Source organism: Ictalurus furcatus, chromosome 8 (genome assembly GCF_023375685.1).
Source record: "Ictalurus furcatus strain D&B chromosome 8, Billie_1.0, whole genome shotgun sequence".
In the NCBI taxonomy this organism is placed as follows: Eukaryota; Metazoa; Chordata; class Actinopteri; order Siluriformes; family Ictaluridae; genus Ictalurus; species Ictalurus furcatus.
In genome coordinates, this window is record NC_071262.1 from 27442398 (window position 1) to 27468534 (window position 26137).

General features: G+C 40.0%; 2 protein-coding genes across 3 annotated transcripts; one reads left to right on the plus strand and one right to left on the minus strand.

Moving 5' to 3' along the window:
• Positions 1 to 8840: 8840 nt before the first annotated feature.
• clk4a (CDC-like kinase 4a) lies at positions 8841 to 16342 on the minus strand. 2 transcript variants are annotated; one of them, XM_053631849.1, is made up of 13 exons: positions 16211 to 16342; positions 15501 to 15658; positions 13045 to 13282; positions 12442 to 12532; positions 12031 to 12097; positions 11807 to 11923; positions 11169 to 11335; positions 10972 to 11066; positions 10752 to 10881; positions 10563 to 10645; positions 10398 to 10477; positions 10191 to 10281; positions 8841 to 9316 (listed from the first exon to the last, which is right to left on the minus strand). In XM_053631849.1, the coding sequence occupies exons 2-13, from the start codon at positions 15656 to 15658 to the stop codon at positions 9170 to 9172; spliced, it is 1464 nt and encodes a 487-aa protein (XP_053487824.1). In that variant the 5' UTR covers positions 16211 to 16342; the 3' UTR covers positions 8841 to 9169. The 2 variants fall into 2 exon arrangements, with proteins under 2 accessions (XP_053487824.1, XP_053487825.1); XM_053631850.1 differs by lacking the exons at positions 12442 to 12532; positions 15501 to 15658; positions 16211 to 16342.
• Positions 16343 to 19327: 2985 nt separating this feature from the next.
• rack1 (receptor for activated C kinase 1) lies at positions 19328 to 25968 on the plus strand. Its single transcript, XM_053631851.1, has 8 exons — positions 19328 to 19542; positions 20871 to 21042; positions 22459 to 22606; positions 22693 to 22788; positions 23563 to 23673; positions 25077 to 25217; positions 25546 to 25656; positions 25858 to 25968. The coding sequence occupies exons 1-8, from the start codon at positions 19434 to 19436 to the stop codon at positions 25921 to 25923; spliced, it is 954 nt and encodes a 317-aa protein (XP_053487826.1). The 5' UTR covers positions 19328 to 19433; the 3' UTR covers positions 25924 to 25968.
• The last annotated feature ends 169 nt before the right edge of the window (positions 25969 to 26137 follow it).

Sequence of the window (26137 nt, forward strand, 5' to 3'; positions counted from 1 at the left end):
TAGTGCTCATAGCGCTTCTTGTGACTCCTGTAATCTCTGAAGAACTCACTTTTACTGAAAGGATGCACGAGAGAACGGTTTGTCTCAACCGCTGAGCTACAACCATGTGCTGACAGCTACGTTAACGTAAACGCATCAGGAGCACAGCCGTCACCTCGATTCCTCTCAGGCCAAGCCGAATGGTCTGGAAAATAACAAACGTAATCCATTACGCCACCAAACGAGCGAAATACACAAAAGAAATCTTTACCATGTGAGAAAGTTGAAGAAAGGCTGCAGGACTGACAGAAAAATAGCGCCGGACAAACACACGCCATTCATCAGGACACACACAAGAAGAAAGCAGACATGGCTAGGAGTGATAGCATGTCATTCACGGACATGTGTTTGACTCTCAGATGTGTGTATTATCAGGATAAGTGGAAGTGAATCTTCTGAAGCAGAGACACAGCAGGAGCAGTTACGTTAACGTACAAACATGTGTATGCGTATTTCCACAATGATTTAAATCAGTTTTATAAGATACAATGCAGAGTAGTGTTATTTTTTTTGTTTATTAGCAGGTTGAAGAAGATCAGGCCCTCAGGTTCGCTCTCTGACGCTGGCCTGTACTTACCTGAGTGAGAATAAGAAGGGATAAGGTTTGAGAATACGCCAGAAGAACAAGTCGAGATGGCGGTGATGAGTTAAGGGCAGTGGCGGCTCAGTGGGTAAAGGCTCTGGGTTAACGATCAGAAGGTCAGGAGTTCAAGCTAAGACTGTTGGGCCCTTGAGCAAGACCTGCTTGACAATCATTCCCCATACATCATCTCATTTAAATATAGAGAAAATTTAGAGAGAGAAAAGTCTGGTCTCGTGGTAAGGAGGTGACCTGGCTGATGTTAGCAAGCTAGCTGAAGCGCAAACAAACCAAATCAGCTAAGAAAACAGACCAAACAGTAAAACATACACACAGGCCTGTTCTTTAGCTGGTTAGGTAATGTTAGGTGGCTAGATTGCTACGTTTCGCCTTGTAATAAAACATTCAATGAGGTAATGGACAAGAGAACATCTTATATTTGCGCATTCAACTTCAGTAGCTGTTTAATCCTCATCAGGGTCACGGTGGAGCTGGAGTTCATAGAAATACTCAAATAAAGCGGAGTCTACATGGTCTTACGTTTACATGATAAAGAAGTTACGAGGATTATCGATCGATCATGCTCATTTGAAACTGTAAAGATTTCCCTCAATATTAATCTAAATAAAGAGGTGCGAGGGTGAGTCAAATGAAAACCGTAAAACTGCGACATAAATTAGGATTTAAAAAATTTTCTAGAAGAATCCGGACACTGTTTGAGTTGCACTGAATGAAATGGAGATTATGTGGGAAAATGATACACATTTGTGACGCCTATCTGCAATAAACAGCGCAAAATGTAAAATAATAATAATAATAATAATAAACTACATTTACATTTGAAGAAGCTGTGAGCTGTAAATGTGCTGTATATAATTATAATAATTAATTATAATAATTATATTATAATAATAAAAATAATGATAATTAAGCTGTATATAATTATACATTATAGGGGACTCTTTATATCACTGGCAACCTAACAAGCTCCTCAGTCCAGTACATCAGTGCCTGATCAGTGACACTACATCTGTTGTGGAGACAAAAATACTCTCTCTCTCTCTCTCTCTCTCTCTCTCTCTCTCTCTCCCTCTCTCACTCTCTCTCTCACGCTCTCTCTCTCTCTCACACTCTCTCTCTCTCCCTCTCTCACTCTCTCTCTCATGCTCTCTCTCTGTCTCACACTCTCTCCCTCTCTCTCTCACTCTCTCCCCCTCTCTCTCTCTCACGCTCTCTCTCTCTCTCTCTCTCTCTCTCTCCCTCTTTCCCTCTCTCTCTCACGCTCTCTCTCTCTCTCTCACTCTCTCCCTCTCTCTCTCACACACTCTCTCTCTCTCACTCTCTCCCTCTTTCACTCTCTCTCTCATGCTCTCTCTCTCTCACTCTCACTCTCTCCCTCTCTCTCTCACGCTCTCTCTCACTCTCTCCCTCTCTCTCTCTCTCACGCTCTCTCTCTCTCTCTCACTCTCTCCCTCTCTCCCGCTCTCTCTCTCCCTCTCTCTCTCTCACTCTCTCCCTCCCTCCCTCTCTCTCTCTCACTCTCTCTCTCACGCTCTCTCTCTCCCTCTCTCTCATGCTCTCTCTCTCCCTCTCTCCCTCTCTCTCTTTTTCTCTTTCTCTCTCTCGCTCTCACGCTCTCTCCCTCTCTTTCTCTCTCTCTCTCTCTCTCTCTCGCTCTGTCTCTGATCCTGTCGGCCACACGATTCCGGTTTCAGGTAGCAACCATCACTGCTATAACGAAAAGGGTTCAATTTACAGTTTTGTGTGCTCCTCACACAAAAATTGCACGCACACACACACACTCATTCATCAACTATAAACAGAAGCTGCTGTTTCTCTGCCCTTCTTTAACCTCTATCTCTTAAAGTGCTGTCCATAAGTAATCCCCCCCCCCCTCCCCGAACCATTCTACAGTTTGTAACCCAGTTTATATTCCATAATATTAAATTGGAGGGGAAAGATCAATACAGTTTGCAAAATTATTTACAAATTTAAAAAAAAGTCGTGATGCATAACTATTCACCCCCCCTTCCTGTTTCTGTGAAACCCCTACATTAGTTGTGCTGCAGCCAGTTCCCATCAGAAATCAGATCATTAGTTGGACGTTGGAGTCCGCAATTCAAGTGATCTCAATATAAATACACAGCGATTATGAGAGACCATACCTAAACCAACAGCATCGTGACGTTTAAGGAGCTAGCGAAACAAGTCCGGGACGAAGTCCTGGAAAAGTATCGATCAGGGTTTGGTTATAAAAACATATCCCAAACTTTGATCATCTCACAGAGCACCATTAAATCAATTCTTTTAAAAACATGCAAATAATATTGCACAAGCGAAGCTCTACCGAGAAGGGATTAGTCAGAGGAGCAACCACCTTTTACTTCTGAAAACACCTTCACTCACATTACATTACATTTATGGCATTTAGCAGATGCCCTTATACAGAGCGACTTACATTCATCACATTTTTTTTTAATACAAATGAGCGGTTGAGGGTTAAGGGCCTTGCTCAAGGGCCCAGCAGTGGCAGCTTGGCGGTGCTGGGACTTCAACTCACAGCCTTCCGATCAGAAGTCCTAACCACTGAGCTACCACTTCCCACATTATGGCTATTTCTGTGTGGATTCATGACATAACCCAACTTAAGTTCACTACAAAATGTGGAACAGTTCTAGGGGTGGTGAATTCTCATGCAAGCCACAGTACCACACAGAAAACCCATGAGAAAACAGGGTTTATTACATGGACTCTATAATAACAGATGTGCATGTACTATAAGTAAGGTCTGCTTAAGGTAAATCTCTTAATCCTCAGCCATCATTACCGAGACAAATCCACAGATTCACATTAAAAGCGAAGGCGCTAGTGGTAACGTGCTTGTTCCAGCACGCCTCAGCATAACAGTCGCTAAACTATGAGACATCGAAACGTCTATAAGAGTCAGTAACGTGGTATGTTGGCCTCGGGATTAGTTTAACCCCAACCTACACCATCTAAGCTAAATCGACTAGATCACACAGCTGTAGTTCAGTCATATTACACATCCATGATGACAGCTTACGAAGCATTAACACGCATCACACTGACACCACTCAGAGGCAGGGACTGATGGACAGGAGCGGACGTACCTGGAGGACAGACGCACTCGTGATTCACGTCTCTCGCCGTGCGTAGTTTGGGCATCAGCTCGCTCAGCGTCTGGTCCGGAAAAACCGATACACAGAGAAACATATCAGTCCGTTTAAAAGCAACACTCTGATTATAACACTTATTAATACACGATTATATACATCGTATTATAACCTACTAACTAATACTGTATCCTAGCAACACATCGTGTATTAATTACTCATTTTATACCAAAGTGGTGGTGAATTCTTGATCCGGATTCATCGGAAGGCGTTGATTCATTTTCTATAACAGCCGCTCTGACCCTAAATCAAATCACTGCTTTACATTTACACAGGGACTCGTATAGCGGACGCTCAACATAATCCAAGGCTAGTAATGAACGTTATTTTTTTAAACATGTTATTTCAAACACGCCTTTTCTGTAAGGAGACGTTTATCTAACATCTATGGAAGGAGTCTCCAGTGTCAGGGATTTTTTCCACCACTGGAGAGTCACATTAGGATGTGCTGTTGTAGGTAATTAATCAACTTTGAGGTGTAACTCCACTACATCAGGCCACCCCGTTGTGGATTAATTTCCTCTAACGGCATGCCCCAAAGTGCATGTGCTCGCACGTGGGTGTGTGTTTCGTCGTAGCTCCGTCTGTTCTCCTCGGACTCCTTTACACTTCAGTCAGTTGGTCAAAATCTTGTATTAATTGGATCGCGTTTCACTTTGTTTATGTAAGTCGCTCGGAATAAAAGTCTTTACGAAGTGAATAAACGTAGCACATCCTCTACATTCAGGGGAAGTCTGAATTTTGGCGTGTTGTATGAGATGATGTTTTGTTAGATATTTGTTTAAATTAAGGACTGAACGTTACAGGTATACTGAGTAAAACTGGATGATTTGTGAATAGTTATTCATTTTACATTTGAATGAATCAGACTCAGACTCTACAACTTGTCTAAGTTTGTAGGACGATGTAGAGCACAAACCACACTTTGACTCTCATCTGCACTGTATATATTTATTTACTTATTTATTTACGGTTTGTTTATTGCTGCTATGGACCAACATTCTGTCTGTGTTTCTCAAACGAGGGGTACTTGGAGATACTACAAAGGGTACTTTCATTTAATTTCACTATTACTGTGATTTAAATGGATTTAATAAGTAAGTAAATAAAAATCACTGAGCTCTGGAAAGTTTACAAAGTAAACATTAACATTTTGTCGTAAGGTAAGACGTAATTAAAAACGAGACACGCGGCAATGAACGCGAAATGGAAAAGCGTTGGAATTAATAAAGAAAACGAACCAAATCTGAGAGATAATGTCAGTTTTGAGATAAATATGTAGAGGTTTATACCATACTTATTCTACACAGGGTCACGGGGATCTCAGGGGACTCGGGGAACGAGGCGTAGGACGCCCTGGACGGGGTGCCAATCCATCACAGGGCACAATCGCACACACATTCACACACTACGGACACTTTGGACATGCCAATCAGCCTACAGCGCATGTCTTTGGACTGGGGGAGGAAACCGGAGAACCTGGAGGAAACCCCCGCAGCACGGGGAGAACATGCAAGCTTCGCACACACAGGGCAGAGGCAGGATTCAAACCCCAAACCCATGAGGTGCAAGGCAAACTTGCAAACCACTAATCCACCGTGTGTCCCCTAAACCAAATATCTGATTATTCAAACAATTCCTAGACATTTTTTCTCATTTTATTTCTCATCTCGAGCAAAAGTTTTCCTAATCTAATCTGGTTTATTGTGTTCTTATAATATTAAAAACCAGATACATTAGATTATATCCAAGTTGCGGTGTTGGCTTTAAAGATCATTCAAAGGTCCTGTACTGAAAATAAACGGTTTGAGAATTACTGCTCTATTTGACGGACACATTAGTTTTTTCCATTGATTATTTATTTATTTGTTTGTTTATTTATTTTGTAACCATGTCCTTGTAAGATTCTGTGTTTTGCAGCACTGTGACTTGTTTACTGCCGTGACTATTTCCCTCAGAAAAAAATCTATCTATCTATCTATCTATCTATCTATCTCTCTGTCTTTTTATCTATCTATCTATCTATCTATCTCTCTATCTCTCTGTCTTTTTATCTATCTATCTATCTATCTATCTATCTATCTATCTATCTGTCTGTCTGTCTGTCTGTCTTTCTATCTATCTATCTATCTATCTGTCTGTCTGTCTGTCTTTCTATCTATCTATTTATCTGTCTATCTATCTATCTGTCTGTCTGTCTGAATGTAAAATACTGACTCATCACAAAACCACAAAAAGGTTTCTAACGTAAAATGGACCAAAAGTTCCACTCCACATTCATCCAATCCATCATTTTCTTGCATCTAACACACACACACACACACACACACACACACAAATACATACACTGGCTCTTTATTACCTGCTCAGATATGTTTCTAGCAGAAAATAAATGTAAAAAATGGCTGAAATCATTTATTATTTATTTTCTTTCTTTAATTCTTTTTTTTATTATTATTTTTTTAGATTAGACAGTATTTTTCAGCGGCTATAAGAAAGGAAACTGGATCATGATAGCCAATGTACTAGTATAAGAAAATGAAAAGAAAGTAATATAAGTAAAATATGTAAAAGTAAGAGTTTTCTTGGGCACTTCCACACTATATATATATATATATATATATATATATATATATATATATATATATATATATCATTACTGATGTGACAGATTAGGACGCGACTAAAATCCCAGAGATACAGCAGTAATAACTACATCACAGCACCTCCACATGTGACACGAATCCGGTCCAAATAGGGCTTAAAATTTATTTCATGAATAATATAGAAATAAATAATACAAAACACAAAATCTAATAAGGACATAAAGTTACAGACAATAAATAAATCAATACATTTTTAAGTGATGTGGTAAAGTGGCAAGTCATTTTATTAAAATATCTGATAAAAATTATTATTATTATTATTATTATTATTATTATTATTATTATATTTAAAATGTTCAGTCAAATAGGCTAGAGTAGAAGTATTCAAACGTTTTTGGGTACAGTACCCTTTTAAAGATTTTTTTATATATAAGAAAAAAACAAAGAATGCAATAAACAGAGCGTAATATTTATATTTAATATGTTAGTTTAGTTTAGTTCAGTTGAGTGTTTGTTCAGTGAATATGAAATGCTGGGTGAGGATTAACAGAAGACACTTGGAGCTGAACTTCACTGGTTTTAAGTGAAATTGTTGATTTTATTTCTAACTCTGGAGTTTACTCACTTCTTGCACCAGACTTCGGACGGAGTCTCGCAGCTCCTCGGTCACCGGGCCGCCGCTCACCCGCTCCAGCGCGAGCACTCTGCTCTCCATCTCGCGCGTTTTAATCACCGTGAAGCAGCACGTGGCCAGAGCACCGAGCGACAGCGCGAGACACAAGGCGGCGGCGGCGGCGGCGGAGAGAGAGGGCCAGCGGGGCGCGGGGACAGAGCCGTACTCCGGTGATGCTTTCCTCTCCTCCGGGTGTGTATCCATGCTGAACCGGGGGTCCGGTGCGGGAGGTCCGATCCTGCTGTAAGCGCGCGCTGTATCTCTCCGAGATTAAAGCTGTGGATGAGGTGAGATGATGATGATGATGATGATGATGATGATGATGGACGAGCAAAGTGTTCTGCAGCTCACTGATGACTCTCGCGTGTAGAGCGCGCGTGCATGTGTGTGTGTGTGTGTGTGTTTGCTGTGGACCGTGAAACGAGGGGAGATATAAAAGCTCCAAGCTCCTACAGCTGGCAACTGCCTCTGTGTGTGTGTGTGTGTGTGTGTGTGCTCCTGAGCAGAGTACACTATTATACTAAATAGGATGTCAAAACAGGACGCCACCTATTGGTTACCATAGTTACTAGCGCTCATTAGAACTGTACACGTTTACACTGTATCACATTTTAAGAGTGGTTGTGTTGTCATGTGACTTGGTGGGAGGAAAATGACAAGTTTTCTTAGGGGTCCGTGACGTCATTTGGTTGCTGACAGAGTTGTGACGTAAGAAATAAAAAAAAACCTCAGAGGTCATGTGATGAAGTGGAGTCACGGTTACCACCCTGAAGATTATTTTTCTTTAACAGTACATCTTATAATGTTTTATTCCTCTTATAGAATAATGTAACAATTTGTAACTCGTAACAATTACAATTAGTTTTTTACATTTAACAGTAAACAACAAAGGATGCTTTTTATCCATTTATAGCTGCATTTCATGTTGTGGATCGTCCTTGAGGAAGGTTCATTTGTGTTATCGCTCACTTTTTGTTCTTCTTAGGACAATAATTTTTTTAAAAACACCGCTTGTCATGTTACAAATAACAATGAGGGGCTAAGTGGTTAGCACATTCGCCTCACACCTCCAGAGTTGGGGGTTCGATTCCTGCCACGGCCATGTTCTCCCCGTGCTGCGGGGGTTTCCTCTCCCAGTCCAAAGACATGCAGGGTAGGCCGATTGGCGTGTCTAAAGTGTCCGTAGTGTATGAATGGGTGTGTGAATGTGTATGTGATTGTGCCCTGTCCAGGGTGTACCCCACTTTGTGCCCCATGCTCCCTGGGATAGGCTCCAGGTTCCTAAACCTGTAGGATAAGTGGTAGAGAGGAAGGATGGAATAAAGCCAAGCTTTAAATAAACTGACATGTTCAGGTTTTGAAGAGAGTTATGAGAAGATATAATGCTATTAAGGAAACATGCACATTTGTGTAATTCACTACTACTAATTAATGGAAAGTTATTCAAGAAAACATTTTTTAAAAAGAAAGTTTTCACTGCATAAACCTGGATGAAAGATTAAAGCATTTAGCTTTTGGTCAGCATGTTTTAAAAATTTTTATCTATCTGCTAACATTTAATCCACTTACATCTAATTATAGTATTACAAATCACATCAACTAAATACTTTTTTTATTATTAATTTTTTTTAGGTAGAACATTTTGATGTCCATTGGACATCATGGTCAAAATATTTCCATCCTTTGCTGCCACCTAGTGTTTAAAGGTGAAACTGCAGCAAGACAAAACAGTTACTCAATCTGCTTCATAGTATTTTATTTATTTTTTATTGAAAACGGAAAGTATTTACAAAATCGTACTCATTTCAACACAATGAATTAACAAAGCTGCATGTTATTCAACAAATAAGGAAATAAGATTTACCACAACCCCTTAAATCTTCAGCTCTCCCTTGTTTGACAATTATGTAAAATACCATATAAATTACAGATCATATAAATTACACATTACACTGAATGGGGGGGAACAAAAAAAAACAAACAAAAAAAAAACCACAGTACTAGACATAAGTGGGACTGATGCAGTCATATGATTGCAACCTCTCATTGAGAGTGAAAAAAACCAAACTAGTCCGTTTCACTTGTGGCCCTTCCTAAGAGCGTCAAAGAAAGGATGTTTAATGGCGTCGTCCAGCGAAATCCGCTTGGTCACATCATAGTCCAACATCTTCTCCAGGAGGTCAAACAGCTCTTCGTGGGCCAGGCTTTTAGAGGTTATGTAGTTCTGTTTAAAAAAAAAAGAAAAGAAAAAAACACCATTACCACCATGTTGACAGTTAACTACAAGCTGCTGCCACGCTGAAACAGAGATTATACCCGAGCTTAACTGCGTCGTGTACAAATAACGTAGTGCTACAATTATTACCTGATAATGTGGTGTATACAAGTGTACCAGAAGCACTTAAAGTGTGGGGGCTTTTAATCACCTGGAAGCATATCATGGGGTCAAATGCTGAAAATGCCAAAACAGCGATACTATCCAGTTGTGGTGGTCTACACTACCGGTCAAAAGTTTATGGACACTTGACTGAAATGTTTCTCATAATGTTAAAAAGCTTTTGATCGGAAGGTGTGTGATTAAAAGTTTGAAATCGGTGTTGTAGACAAAAATATAATCGTGCCGACGTGTTCATTTCTTTCATTAGAAAACTAACATTTTATTTACAAAAATATATTTATTTAAATGTAGCATAGGTGTAACCTCCTTTGATACTGTTTAAAAAACATCTCGGGGGAAATTCCTCAAGAAATCAGTCGAGAAAATGCAGGAGAGAGTAGAGTAGACAGGGCTCCAAGTTCAGATTTTCTAAACTGTCTAATGCTGAGCAAAAATGCTGTAAAATTAAAGCTAAACATAAATAAGGCTGGATATTTTGAGTTTTAATCACTTCTGCTGCAGATCCGTAATGCGCTGTAACATACAACTACAGCTTTACGTTGGTTTAATTAAAAAAAAGGGCACATCTTAAGGCACATCCGTTCTCTTATCGAACCAGGAGTGCGATGAAAGAAAGAAATTTGAAATAATTACACTGCACTGATCCAATACTGATGCTAACTTCAACAAAAACTATATATTACGTAGTAAAGACGCTCACTTTGAGAGGTTTGCAATGTTTCCGAACGTATCGTCCTGACGAGGAGTGCACGTCCCAGTCTAGTTTGTCGCGATGGACGTATCGGCGTTTCCTGTGGGAATACAATAACAATGATAATTACCTGTAACAGGATATACACACACACACACACAAACTCCGTGCACCAGTGAGTGATAACATGCAGTAAGGGTTAGAGTATAGACTTGCCTTGTTTTCTGGAGCATGTGTGTCGGCATGGGACCCAGCACTCTTTCCATCATGGCCAGATGTTCTTTACTGTCATGGGTCTGAAATGAGTACACGTCACTTTAGAACCTGCGGAAGTTCTTCTTAATTCACATGTGGATATATTTTCATTAACCATGCACTCACCTGGAAGAGTGTTGTTCCGAGGTAATATTCAATAAGAATGCAACCCAGGCTCCATATATCACAGGAATGGTCCCAACCCAGCTCTGTTTAACAAAAGAAGTCAATAAATAAACGATCAGCTAACGCTAACGAGTCACCGCTGATGACCAAAGACAGACACTTGGCACATAAAGAGCAGTTCAGAATTACCCAGAATGACTTCAGGTGCGCGGTAATGCCGTGTGGACACCACGGTGGTGTGATGCTCGTGGTCGTACGTGGCGTTCCCAAAATCGACCACTTTCACATCTGGGTTCTTCACCATTCTTTCATCTCTCTTCTGTGTAACGACAAAGTCAGGATGTCCCTTCTTAAAACGAGCGTACGTCCCGAGCGCTATATGATAATTACTATTATACATAGCGCTCACCATTTTGCCGTTGTACTCGAGGTCGTACTCCGAATCGACAAACAAGATGTTCTCTGGTTTCAGGTCTGTGTGTGTCAGCTTGTTGCTGTGCATAACTGAAGAGAAACAAACGTCCAGATGAGACTCATCCACCCGAGCAGCCTATAACAATGTACTGAACAGTTACACGCTCATCAGATGTTGTTAAGACTACTCACACTTGACTGCTTTGATGATCTGGTAGGCCATGTGCCTGATCTGGTCGATCGGAAAGGGCTGGAAGTTGTTTTCTTTGAGGAAGTCGAACGTGCTCAATCCAAGCAGTTCAAACACAATGCACACGTGACCGTGGTGGTCAAACCAGTCAAGCATACGCACACAACAGCTGTGACAGAAGAGAGAAACAGTGCACTTATGATATCCATATGATATGCAGCACTACCCCTTTCCAAGGGGAAGAGAGAGTGCTGCCAAGCTGCAGTTTCTTATTCTGAGCTGATCTGAAGAATCGATGACGCAGGTAATCTTCACGTGAACTCTCACCTGGAGTAAAAACACGATCTTCCTGTTGGCCTAAACTGCAGTTGAAGTCAGTTTGTAATCTCTTCACTTAAGAGCTAAAAGCATTACCAAGAACTGTTTCATGTAAAAACACTGTTCTTATTGACGGACAACACAGAGGTGCTTACTAACTCAACGTCAAGTGTTAGTAGTCATCACGGACCTTCTAGCTATTAACTCGAGTCATCTTTGCTTTAAGTATCACTACGTTTAATCCCGTTTGCGCATTTACTCCAATTTTACCCCTAAAACTGATCTCTTTCACCTCTCCGTAAACACTGGCAACATTACTCACTATTTTCTTTCCTTGTCCAGAGAGTTCAGATGTTCCAGCACTTCGACTTCGGACATGGCCGCATCTCGATAACGTTCAATGTTTTTAATGATCTTCAGTGCAACACGAGCACCTTGACTGCAAACAGAGAAAATACAGTGAAGACAAATAATTGAAATCGCTGTAAACGTGATAATTGAACCTCATTACTAAATGAACAGCTTTTATACAGAAATACTTCTTACTTTGTGTGATCGATGCACTCGACTACTTTCCCAAAAGCACCCTCTCCTAGCGTGCACACGATCTCATCTAGGGTGTAAAGACAGGCAGTTAGACACACACACTGAACCTCCAGGATAAACACAACTGAGACAGACCTGAACCATCTAAGATATAGCTGTAGATAATAAATCACTCAAAAAACATACATGGCATACATGAATACAAAGCAAGGAAATGCTAGGCTAATATAGCTGAAAATACAGGGGGAAAACAAATAAATCTATGACTTCTTCCCTTCTGTAGTGCTGTTATAATCATGCCCCCCAAAAAACTTTATCCTAAAAGCACTACACGTGACATTTCATTTTTCATATGTGAGACAAAAAAGACAACAGATACAGAAGGTATACAAAAAAGTATATATTCTATACATCTCGCCCTGAGTATGTCTCCACTGTGATAGATCAGGTGCCCCTCCTCATCATCCTCAACACTTCTGGATCTTTTCCTGCGATGGATCCTCTGGAGGTTTTCGGACCACCATCAGCATCACCACCATCATCATCAATAACCCATGAGAATCAGGGGGGGACCAGAACGCGGCATTCATTCATTCAGCGAGGGAAGAACGGGGGAAGCGATTCGGCCCATTCAGATAGCGCAGCAGTCAGGCCCGGCCAACGCAAATTCAGCCCGCGACAGAGATACGCACAGGGGGGCCACCACATAGTGTGTGTTACAGAAGAAAAACAATGGCAACACATTTTCAGACAAGATACTTAAAAAAATATTTAAAGTAGACATCATTGACAGTTTATAATAACCTTAAACTAAAGATTTCGTTCCCCCGCCCCCTTGTATTACCTGACTTTTTTTTTTTTTTTTCCCTAACATTTTCCTGTTTACTGGAATAACAATAAGTCATCAGGCATTCTACTAGACTTTAATGAAAAGTGGGTGACTGCAGTAGTCCATCTACACAGACAAAAAGGAAAAAGGTGGCATGATGAAAGGAAACAAGTCATAGCTCATACCGAGCGAGAGCGACGGTGACGAGAGCGGCTTCGGCTGCGTCTCCGCCCGTGCCGACTGCTCTGGCCACTGTATCCTGATGATTTGCTGTAGTGGTGCCAGTCGTGGTCCCTCTGGCGTACGCGATGCCTCTCCTTCTCCCTCGAGACGCTCACGTGGATATCCTTCTCGTACCCCGAATCCACGGTTCTCACCTTCGTCTCCTGCTTTTCGTTCAGACTCCGGCTCTCCAGGTAATGCCTGCCACAGAGCAGAGATCGTCGTTAAACCCTAGACCGGCTTATAAATAAATCGACGGCTTAACATTTATGACGTGCGTCTTTTGTACTTTTGCACTATTTTTTTGGTTTGGTTATATACAGGCGAACGATACACATGCGTTCATCATAAATACATACACTTTGTAAACTTAAACGTCAACACAGACTGTGGTGATATCGTTTGAAGAATTCTAAACAGCACTTGTGGTGCGTTTACCAAACAGCCTTTCTGTTGTGTCCTAACACGAAACAGAAACTCGTACAGATGACCTACACAAAAGCAGAAAGTATTTTATAGTAAGTGGCGTCTGTGGCGGTTCTACCTTAACCTTCTAACGATCAGGACGCTACAACATCGCTTGGCTAGAAGTTCCATATGGTTCAAATATATCCGGGAAGCTGCTGAACCCAGGATGAAAAGCGAGACCCACTCAGTGAGGCCCTTAACATCAGTCACGCATCATCTCCACAAATCACGACAGCACTGACTAAACCCTTTCGGCATTTTTAGACCGCGTCAAGTGTGGTCTGGGTGTCACGTCAAACGTTAGAGTCTGGTTTCTTCCAGGAAAAGACAGGAACGTCGAATAGCTAATATTAGATTGGGACCCTGTGTGTGCAAGTCAGCGAAGTGATCCATACCACAGCCCCAGTGTTGACAGAACAACAGATTTTACTTTTAAACTTTACAAATCTGGTAAAAATCACCACAACCATCAGTATTCATAGATGACATTTAAAGTTAGACTTTTAAATACATGTCATGAATAAGGATAGGAATATCTCCTATTTGCGCTCCTCTCATCACGTCGTTGTCTTAATATAATTCACACAGGAAAGTCACATGCAGTTTATTTTATATATATATATATATAGAGAGAGAGAGAGAGAGAGAGAGAGAGAGAGAGAATCAGAAGTGTTATTTCTATTCAGTAAATATGAAATTCTGCAATGAATATCTGCAACTGTTTTCTCAAAACGAGTCCGCCCCCAACACCCTGAACCAAAAATCTCAACTTGTGTAGCATTGACTTAGTCCATACTTTCCACGTTCATTCTTAGTTATTATTCAGAAGATTATTACAGAAGGATTTGTTCACAGTGTTTACTGCCTGATTTACGCACCATTTTGTATTTAAAAACATAGCGATAATAAAGTTTCAATACATGTGCATAGTATTTTGAGAGTTTAGAAAATTTTTAAAAAATGAGATATTTAAATAATGGTTTTCAATATCTAGATTTTGGGATTTTAAATATACAACCCCAATTCCAAAACCGTTGGGACGCTGCGTAAAAAGTGTAAATAAAAACAGAATGCAATGATTTGCAAGTCTCGTAAACACATGTTAACCACAACAGAACACAGAAAACATAAAACGTTTAGGTTGCCAATTAACCTAATTAGTTAGTAAAATGCTCCTCCAGCTGTTTCCTTTTAGTAACACTTCTCCTTTTTGTTGTCCGTCCCAACTTTTTTTTTTTTTTTAAGACGTGTTGCAGCCAACAGATTCAAAATTATCTCTCTTTTTTTTTGCTTCCTTAAAATGGTCCATTTCCTCAGTTTAAACATTTTGATGTGTTTTCTATGTTCTTGTTGTGAATACGACATGGGTTTATGAGATTTGCAAATCGTTGCATTCTGTTTTTATTTACATTTATTTGCCACAGCATCCCAACTATTTTGGAATTGGGGTTGCATGTAAATAAGCACATATGTAATGACATAGTATCTTATTTGCACATGTAAACGCTTTTTTTTTTTTCCCCAGAAAACTTGTCAAGCAAAAAACAAGACGCAATAATGTATATAACTTATCAGTAAAATTTCATGATATGTTCACATTAAACATTTTCACCTGTTCACCTGCAGTGTCTCACCTTAACAGATAATCAGAACATATAGTGCATATTTTATACATCTACTTATATTTATATACTTACACCACAAATATAAAAACATTTTTTTGTACGTTATCAAACTAGTACAGCTAAAAATATGCCTCATGTGGTGATGTTTTCGTGAGCGATATTTCTACTCACGGCATTTAAAATGCATGTTGGATCTTATTCTAGAAGAAAAATCGTGTAATTGAACCAACGCTAACGCCTAGTATAAAGATGTCAAATTTCTCAAAATCCATCTTTAACACGCTTGTATCTGGATATTTAGACGAGGGTTGTGGGAAGAGAGTTACCCGTCATTGCTTTTGCGATGATGGCGATGTTTACGGTACTTGTTTTCCCGTTCACTGCTGTGTGACTCTCTCCGGTGGCGTTTTCTCCTCCCAGCCCTCTCCTTCCAGCTACTTTCTCTTCCAGCTGGTGAGCAACTTGTGCTTTCTCGCTGCCTCATCTGCAAAAAAAATAACATTTACAGCTCCATGAAAAGAAATACGCGACATGTCTATACATGGGTGATCATCAATATTATTTTCTATTGTATTTATGATAGATTTACCATGAATTAAGCAGTTACACAATACTCCTTTCCTATTCAAGGTATGTCATGCAAGCACACAATACTCTCTGTACCATTTTCCCCACAAATAATACAATAAATTAGGCTTGGTGATCGCTTAACTGCTAGTGTTGTTTATTGCTTTTTAATATATAAACCGTTTAATAAAGCCACAAGCAGTAATAATGATATAAAATTTATAAAAGATAATAAAATAAAAGATATAAAAGAACTAAAGGATACTGAAACAAATGTTTCTTTATGTTTATTACCGATATATTATTGAATAAAAGAGCCGATAACATAGCTAGAATAATCGACGTGCTAGGAAGCTAACTAACTACGTCAAAAAAAAAAAAAAACACCGCTCGAGCGTCGAATAACAACGAAACCAATTTGTTTTATTACATTATAAACCCAAAATATAAACAAACAAGTGTATCTCACCTTAGTTTAGCTATTTATGTGGCTAAAATAAAGAATAAAGTGACTTGAGGAAAAAAAGAAAATTCTTTTCGCGGCTGACGACACAGATCGCCCTTTGTTCTGCCAATTCTTTTCCAAAATGGCTGCCTGACTCTTCTAGAAAATTCTACGCAAATCGGATTGGCTAGTAGCATCTACTTTCTGCGTTAGGATTGGTTAGAATCGGTCTGTCGTTATGACAATAAACACTAATAGCCAATCACGTACCGGGGGGCGGGTGGAGTAAAAAACAATTTTTTTTATTTTTTTTTAAATAAATGCGGATGTGGGGGGATGTGCAATCTGTAAGCGTTTCAACTTGGGGGAGTCCATTACAGAGGAGACAAACACTAAACGTTTATATAGTCAAAACAAATAATAGTCAATATTTGAGCATTGTAAGATATGTATATGTTCACATGGAAAATCTCTTAAATAATAATGTTTATCGATGCAGTGTTTTTGGATGTATATTGATTTTTTTTTTTAAAGTAATATGTTCACACTATCATAATGGACTCTCCCAACCTGACTTGGCAAAGGGAGGTGACTAGGCTTACATGTTTTTGGTAGATATTAGTAGATTCGTTTTCAGAATCAAGAAGTATAACACATGTATGTAATTCAAGAGGAGATAGCAGGGGTATTAATAGATATTAGAGATGCAGTTTTAATGTAGTTTGTGAATGCGTATTTGAAATCCAGAGTAAAACGGGATTATGGAACAGTAATTATGGCTGCTGATTTCCAATCATGTAATAGTTATATATTATTTGTTGGTTCTGAGTACAAAAATCTGAAAATATGGTATTTATCTGGTGTGTATATATATATATATGACATTACTATTATTATATACAGTACTGTACAAAAGTACAAAAATCTTTGCACATACTATATATATATATATATATATATATATATATATATATATATATATATATATATATATATATATAATTTTTTTTGTCTCTCCATTATTGGTTCAGTAAAAACAACATTTTAGATTCCCACATTGATTTTCACCAAAAATTCATTGTTAGTAAAGAAATTATAAACCACTTTTCAGACCAAAAATAAGATGATCAGAGTCAGAGTTTATTCCAAGACAGAAGAGAAGCTCAGAGCAAACATTATGCAGTGAAATTATTCTACAAAGAAGTTCTAGAGAAGTAATTAAAGAGAAGAGAATAGCCAGAGAGGAAAGAGCAGAGCAGTAAAGAACAGTAATTCCTTTGTGATTACAGTCTGACAAAACAGAGCCAAAATAACTGGCTAAGTTATATTCATATATATTATTATGAATATGGATATTCATAAAATAATCTCCTGTCCCTTACATGTGAGCAAGAGGATGACCAGGATGATGGAAAACAAAACCAGAACCATTGGTATTGTTTTTTATTATTATTATTTAGGACTATGTGTTTTGGTTTACACTGGAAAAAGTTTGAGAGAAAGGAGCCGTGTGTTATGAAGGCCTTGAAGTACTCACCATCGTTATCAATCTGCCAGGCTCACGATGGAACAACAAGAATGATTTCACATAAGTTTGAAGCAAGATACCTGGAAAAACCTGACCATTTTTTCATAAAACGAAGTATGAAGTGTACTTGAGACTACTGACGTATTTTTAGAAAGCAAATTTGGTTGTCACAACAAATATTGACTTTTATAGCTGTTACAGCTGTTATAGTTGTTATGGTTTAGTTTATAGCTGTTTAATGCTTTTTATAATATATTGTTAAATGTGGAAAACATTTAATTGATCACGTTTCATAGTGGTTAGCACGTTCGCCTCACACCTCCAGGGTCCGGGGTTCGAGTCCCGCCGGGGCCGTGTGTGCGGAGTTTGCATGTTCTCCCTGTGCTGCGGGGGTTTTCTCCGGGTACTCCGGTTTCCTCCCCCAGTCCAAAGACATGCATGGTAGGCTGATTGGTGTGTCTAAAGTGTCCGTAGTGTATGAATGGGTGTGTGAGTGTGCCCTGCGATGGATTGGCACCCTGTCCAGGGTGTACCCCGCCTTGTTCCCGATGCTTCCTGGGATAGGCTCCAGGTTCCCTGTGACCCTGAAAAGGAGTAAGCGGTAGAAGATGGATGGATGGATGGATGGACGTTTGATAGTGATCTTAGGCTTGTGTGCAGCTGCTCAGTCATGGAAACCCATTTCATGAAGCTTCTGACACACAGTTCTTGAGCTGGTGTTGCTTCCAGAGACAGTTTGGAAGTCTGTAGTGAGTGATTCAACAGAGGATAGGTGATTTTTATGCGCTACATACTTCAGCACTCTGCGGCCCAGTGGCCATGCTTTGTGAGTTTAGATGCTTCTATCTCACAACTTACAGTTGATTGGAGCAGATCTAGCAGGGCAGAAATTTCACTAACTGACTTGTGGCATCCAATGATATGATATATTCTTAGTCACTGAACTCTTCAGTATGAATCATTCTACTGCCAATGTTTGTCTTTGGAGACTGCATGGCTATGTGCTTGATTTTATGCACCTGTTAGGAATGGGTGTGGCTGAAACACCTGAGGAGGGGTGTACACATACTTTTTGCCATATAGTACATACCTGAACATCTCTACACCAACTCTTTTATACAGTTACCCCAATCAGCCAATCATGTGGCAGGAGCACAACACATAAAATCATATAAAATATATGAAATATATTACAGGTCAAGAGCATCAGTTAATGTTCACATCAAACATCAGCATGGAGAAATAGTGTGATCTCTGTGGGCTTAAAGTTAGAGTTGTGATAAAGAAAAATAATATTAAAGGTGTTAATTTATATTCTGACATTTGTTTTTGTTATTTAGAGAGAGAGATAGGTACATAGCTCCTTCCAAAAAGCTTTAACATAGACACATTCACAAAAAGGATGTACAACTGTCTTCCATTTACATGTGCGAATGTGATATTTACCCAACAAAATAAATCACCATGTTCACCAGGTCAAAAATGAATGGATTCAAGTTGATCTTGAAACCTGTCTTTCCCACAATCGGACAGCAGATGGCGATACACGCGCTGCATTTGACTCCCGGAAACACACGAAGAAGAACGCGCTCAAAGTTTCTGCTTCCGCTGTGATGTGTCCTTTTCCTGTTGCCATAGGCTGAGAGGAGCGGAGAGGATTCAGCTCTCCGGTACAATCCGGCTCCATCTACCTGTAAGGTTATTATAATACTGGCCAAAATGACGGAACAGATGACAGTGAGAGGGACACTGAAGGGCCACAGCGGATGGGTCACTCAGATCGCCACCACGCCGCAGTTTCCCGACATGATCCTGTCTGCGTCCCGGGGTAAGAGCACACACATCCCTGCCCGCGGGTTGCCAGATTCAAACAAATCCTTCCACGTATTATGGATTAGCAAATTCATTTCGATCCTTTCGCACTGACTAGAAAACATATTTAGACCTAGTTAGATCCTGCTTAAAACTCAAGTCGTATTGTGAGGAATAATAGCTGGCTTCTTAGAGTGTGTAATCAGCATCATTCTGGCAACCCGCTTAAAAGAAACCGCCACCCATATGATACATTAAACTTATTTGTATTGAAGCATTTGTGTCATTTACTGATTCTGCTCCTGCTTTAGTATTTTTGTGTTTTCTCTGTTCCTTTGAGAAGTTGTGCCCAGAAGTTTGCATACCCCTTGCAGAATCTGCTAAATCTCAATACTGTTAACAAAATAAAACAGATCATAAAAACCCCATTTAGTTGTTCATTTAGTTCTGTCCTGAATAAACTATTTCACATAACAGATGTTTACATATAGAGACAAGATGATAGCTGAATTTATAAAAAATTGCCCCAATCAACAGTTTACACACGCTCGATTCTTAATGCTGTGTGTCGTTACCCGGATGATCCACGGCATGACGTTTTGTGAGTTGTTCACGAGTCCCTTGTTTGTCCTGAGCAGTTAAACTTCCCACTGTTCTTCAGAAAAATCCTCCAGGTCCTGCACGTTCTTTGCTTTTCCAGCATCTTCTGCATATTTGACCCCTTTCCTTTTCACACCGAGGACGACTGAGGGACTCGTTCACGACTATTACGAAAGGTCCAAACGTTCACTGATGCTCGAGAAGGCAACACGGTACATTAAGAGCTGGGGGGTGTAAACTTTTGAACAGGACGATCGGTGTAAATTGTTAGTGTTTTGTCTTCTGGGAGACATGTAACTCTTATTTAGTGTGGTGGGGGGCTTTAAACAAAATAATATACACTGATCATCTTGTTCAAAAGTTTATAGTATCAAGATTTAGCAGATTCCTCAGGGGGTGTGCAAACTTCTCTGCACAACTGTACACCTCCGCGAGGGATTAAAAGGAGCTTCCGCTTCACGGCGTGTCACAGCCAAAACATCTGTCCGTCCGGTTTCCAAAACAGACTGTGCACAGTCACAGCGAATGGCTCGGTTCCTCTGTAAAACCTCCTGCTGTCGTCGTGATTGTTGTCATGATCTGCGTCTCGAGATGAAATCTCTTACTGTACGTTTAAAATAAATATTTACAAAGCTAGAAAATCCGCAAGGCTGCCGCTCAAAACAGACCGCCGGGTCGGATGAAGAAGTAATAGTGGTAGCTGAAGGTCGTATTAGCGTGTATAATATTTGCTTGGATTTGCAGACAAGACCGTCATCATGTGGAAGCTGACCCGAGATGAGACGAACTACGGCGTCCCCCAGCGTGCTCTGAGAGGACACTCGCACTTCGTGAGCGACGTGGTGATCTCCTCCGATGGCCAGTTTGCTCTGTCCGGCTCGTGGGACGGCACGCTGCGCCTCTGGGACCTGACAACGTGAGTGTAGGGTCAGATCAGGTGCGGAGACATTTGTGCTCCTACGTCTTCGTTCGTGTCGCACTAACCACCCTGTAGCACGGTTTGTTAAGTAAGCCGGGGGGGGGGGACAACACTGCAGTACGTGCTGTTATAGGAAAATAAGCAGAGGTAGTGTTACCGCACAGAAGGTGAATATTTTCATACAGCAGCATGTTCCGTAGTGTTTTATTTCTCTTATGTAGGGTTGTCATGGTTCCAAAATTTCCTAAAAGTCCATAAAAGTTAAAGCATCGAATGGTTAATAAGGACCCCTGACCGTATTGGCATTAAACGCACGTATGCCAACATTAAGTAAGCGAAAACGAGAATGTTTTCTTGCAGTAATACACTCCAATTAAACCACGCTACAACATTATTAATGCAACCATCATTTTAAACTCCTCTGCTTGATTAAATACTGCGGTTAAGCAGCCGCTCTTCCTGGAAGCACGGTTAAGCTACCCGCACGTAAATTCAAGGGGCGTGGCTTAGCGTGACTTAGCGGTATCAGCAGCGAAAGCAGAAAACGAGCGTCTGAGAGAAATGTACGTATTGCGCTTGCTATATAATAGATAAGTGTGCGGTTTCGGATGCAGCCGTGATAACCGACGGAGCTGCTTCTGCTGCTGCTTTGGCTCCAACGTCGTCTTGTTGCACGGTGCACCCGTGAAAAGTTCCTGTCAGGCAGCGCGTCAGTACCGGGTTGACCCGGTACCTATGTAAATTTGGTACCGAAGTACCAGTACTTTTGACAACCCTACTCTTATGCAACAAAACAAACAAACTTTTCCCAACACTAACAAATGTTTATTAAAGAACGTTGTACTCGTTAGTTCTTGTTATCGCTTAACGTTATTCAGTCCGTACAGGTTTTCACAGATTTTTTTTTTTTAAACTGAATTTAATTTTTATTTTTTGGAGATCGCATTGTTCTGCGCGGTCTTTCGCAGTGCTGTTTGGTTTTTTTTTTTTTTAGCTGATGTAGACTCTTTTAGCTGTACTTGCATTCGATTCATCGATGAATCGAAGAGCGCTTTGGCTGAACGCGCGTTGTGATGACGTCACGTGACGCCCAAATCTGCGTGAATTTTTTTTTTTAGATTTAAAAATTGTAAGCTCGCCCGAATATATTGCTTGAGGGACTGAAAATATAGCAGCTTTTATTTATTAAGCAGTCGTTCCCCGCCCCCACCCCCCTTCTTATTTGTTTATTTTTCTTTTATATAAATCTCTCGAAGACAAACGCAGCTCGTCGTGTTACTGAGAAACTACAAAGTGTAAACTTTTGTCATGAAGTTTAGTTAGAACTTTACCTTTATGTCTTTTTGTGTTTTTTTGTTTGTTAGTTTTGTTTTTGTTCGTGTTCGTGTTTTGACATACGTTTCGTTCCTCCAGTGGCACGACGACTCGCCGCTTTGTCGGCCACACCAAAGATGTCCTGAGCGTGGCTTTCTCTGCGGATAACCGTCAGATCGTGTCCGGCTCCAGGGATAAAACCATCAAGCTGTGGAACACCCTGGGAGTGTGCAAGTACACCATCCAGGTCAGGTTCCATAATCCAGAAGCCGTGGATTACTTGTACGATCGAGTGTTTTATTCCGGAATAATCTGAGAATTTTGCTCCTACAGGACGAGAGCCACACGGAGTGGGTGTCCTGCGTGCGATTCTCCCCGAACAGCAGCAACCCCATCATCGTGTCCTGCGGCTGGGACAAGATGGTCAAGGTAGGAACGTCTTAACACTCCTTGTTCTGCAGTCTACAGCTCTTTGGAACCGTTTTACCCAATGACTAAAAAAACTCTGACTTTCTGTCTGAGCTCTCGGGCTCTGAGGACAAGTCCTGCAATTATGATGGGTAACGTCTTTATAGGACACTTTCTTTTTTCTTTCTTTCCTGCTCTTGACACTGAAAAGGAAAAATTGCTAAAAACTGCGTCTTTCACAATAAAATCACTTGCGTGGCAAATATTATATAAATACAAGTAAAATCATCAACCAACGAGCTTTAGATTATGTGAAAGTTTTGTCGTGTGGATCCTTGTGAATGAGTTGTTCCTATAGAAACGTACTAGACCTTCTTTGACCAACAACACTTTGACCAATCAGGATCAAGAATTCAGCAGCGCTGTGGTGTAAACTCTCTCCTATGGGTACGGGCTACGTGGACCGTACCACGGGAGTAGAGAAAAGGGGGAGGAACCACCTCTCAATATAAAAGCAGTTATACTTGGGCTGGTCTGAATGAATTGAACAATTTTATCGGGGTATTGCTACCGATTGTAATGCACTTTTAGTTAGATGCTTATAAAATCTTGTTTTATAAAATGCCGTAAAATATAAATCAACTAAACCATCTCGACCTGTTAAATGAGGAGACCCGTTAAATCACGGATATGTTTGTATTACTTCCAATACGCAGCCTGAAGGTTGAAGGAATCTACTTTTCCTTATCGTTTTGTTGTAACCCGTTACGTATTCTCAATCGTGTGTGTGTGAAGGTGTGGAATCTCGCCAACTGCAAGCTGAAGACGAACCACATCGGCCACACGGGCTACCTGAACACCGTCACCGTGTCTCCTGACGGCTCGCTCTGTGCCTCCGGAGGAAAGGTACGACCTCATCACGCCGGCTTTCTGTTTCAGCGCCGAGCGGCGTCAAGAACCGGTCACGATTATTTCATAGAAATGTATACGTATGTAATTCTAGTCTATTGGTTAAAGATAATAAAATTTATGATCATCGACTTCTGGGAGGAAAAACCCTCAAGTCGTTGTTTTTGTAAGTTGCTATAGCAAATGAGTGAATGGTAAATGCTCTGCACTTATATAGCGCTTTTTTAACCTTAGCGATTCCAAAGCACTTTACAATGCGTCTCATTCACCCATTCTCACACACTCACACACACACCCCCCAATGGTAGCAGAGCTACCAAGATATTAAAATTATCTTATTTTATTATTTATATACAATAATTCTGTTAATTAATAATGATGTATAACGTGAATCACCTGATAGTTTATATTTTGTAAGGATCTATAGAGTAAAACTGTAAACATGCTGATATTAAATTATATAATTAAAACATTCCCATCAAATAATAATTATCCGTACTTAATATAGGGGAAAATTAACTAAATAAAATTACCTAATTTATTCATTTTTTTTTCCTTCTAAGGAGCTATAGCATAAACACAAAGCATGCACTGCCATTAAATTATTTAAATAACGTCGAATAATAATTAAATAAATATTACATCTTTAATTAAATGAAATAATAGCCTGTTCTAGATTATGTAAGGAGCATAAACAGCAAGTGTGTGCTGAAAATTTATTTAAATTTTATATATATAATACACACACATTGAGACGCTACATGTATTTAATTAAATAAAATAATTACCTGATATTTGTAAGGAAACCGTATAAACAGCAAGCATCTGTTGATAGTTTAATAGAAATTATTAGATATGAAATTACATTTATTTAATTAATAAGATTATTATATAGTAAGATGGTGCTGTCACCTTTTCTAATTTAAAGCCTTATTGGTTTATTAAGGGTTAATAATTCATGTCTTTGTGGGTGTATTTTGTTGGGGTTTTTTGTTTTTGTTAATTTTTTTGACATGCCGAATTAACCTTTTAACAAACCTAATAATTAACAATAAATACTGACACCGAAACTTTATAGAGACCTTGATGTTTCAGCATCAGCTTTTCAACTCGATGATGAAAAAGACGTAATGTGCTGTAATATAATATTCTTGTTAAATATTGTAATCTGTTGCTTTCTGGCGAGGCTAGGATGCAGCAAGGAGTTCAGTATTACCAGTGAATTTACTCGCCCTGGTTGTTTGGTCCAGTGTGGTGATGAAACATCAATGCCATCTGCGTCAGCGTGATGATAAAGAGGCTGTTTCTGAACACGTGTCCGGTTTTCGAGGTGTATTTGTTAAACAGTGATGTTGAACTGCTCAGATGTGTTTGTGTTCGTCTCCGGTCTGGTTGTACAGGACGGCCAGGCCATGCTGTGGGATCTGAACGAGGGAAAGCATTTGTACACTCTGGATGGAGGAGACACGATCAACGCTTTGTGCTTCAGCCCTAACCGCTACTGGCTCTGTGCTGCCACCGGTCCCAGCATCAAGATCTGGGTGAGCTCTTCGGCCTTGCGCAACCTCGCACACCTTTATGTTAGGTTGTTAAAGCGAACCTCCACCCTGAAATATGCATAGATTTAAATATTTCTCGTGAGATTATTAGTTACGTGATTGGCAGGTTTGGTAGCGAATCAGCGTGAGAGATTGATTATCAGTGATGAAACCTTAATGCCTTCTGCAATCCTGTGATGATACAAGAGGCTGTTTCTGAGAGCGCTGATCAACACATCCTTGCTTTTTCTGATGGCTGTTTGTTCAATAAAAAGTTCTGACTCAATGTGTGCCTTTTTTTTTTCTCTCCCCCGTCTCATCATCTCATCAGGACCTCGAGGGGAAGATCATTGTCGATGAACTGAGACAGGAGGTGATCAGCACCAGCAGCAAAGCCGAGCCCCCACAGTGCACTGCTCTGGCCTGGTCTGCTGATGGACAGGTACAATTTGTTTTTTCCTGGTCCCTGGAGGACCCCAGTGATTAAAAAAAATCACATGTACTCTGAACCCACATGGTGAGAGTCCTGCAATTATGAGGGGAAGATTTCACTGACCAGATGGAATTGTTGCCTTTTTGTTTCCTTGTAAGTCCATCTGGCATTATCGTTAACTTCTTCTGTTTTCCTTTTCTTTTTTTACAGACTCTCTTCGCTGGCTACACGGATAATCTGATCCGAGTGTGGCAGGTTACCATTGGAACACGATAAGGATTTTCTAATGTTTGAATGTTGAATTAAAAAATTTAAAAAACATTTGTGTGGGGTGTCTTTGAAATATAAACGATTTCCGTGTTGCCGACTTTGTCGCTAGATTTGGTGACTTTTTAGACCACTTTATTTAAAAACTAGCCTAGCGACAAATACAGCGACTTTTTTTCTTGTTTTAAATACAGCTCTCCAGATCAGTGTGTAGGTTCTGGTT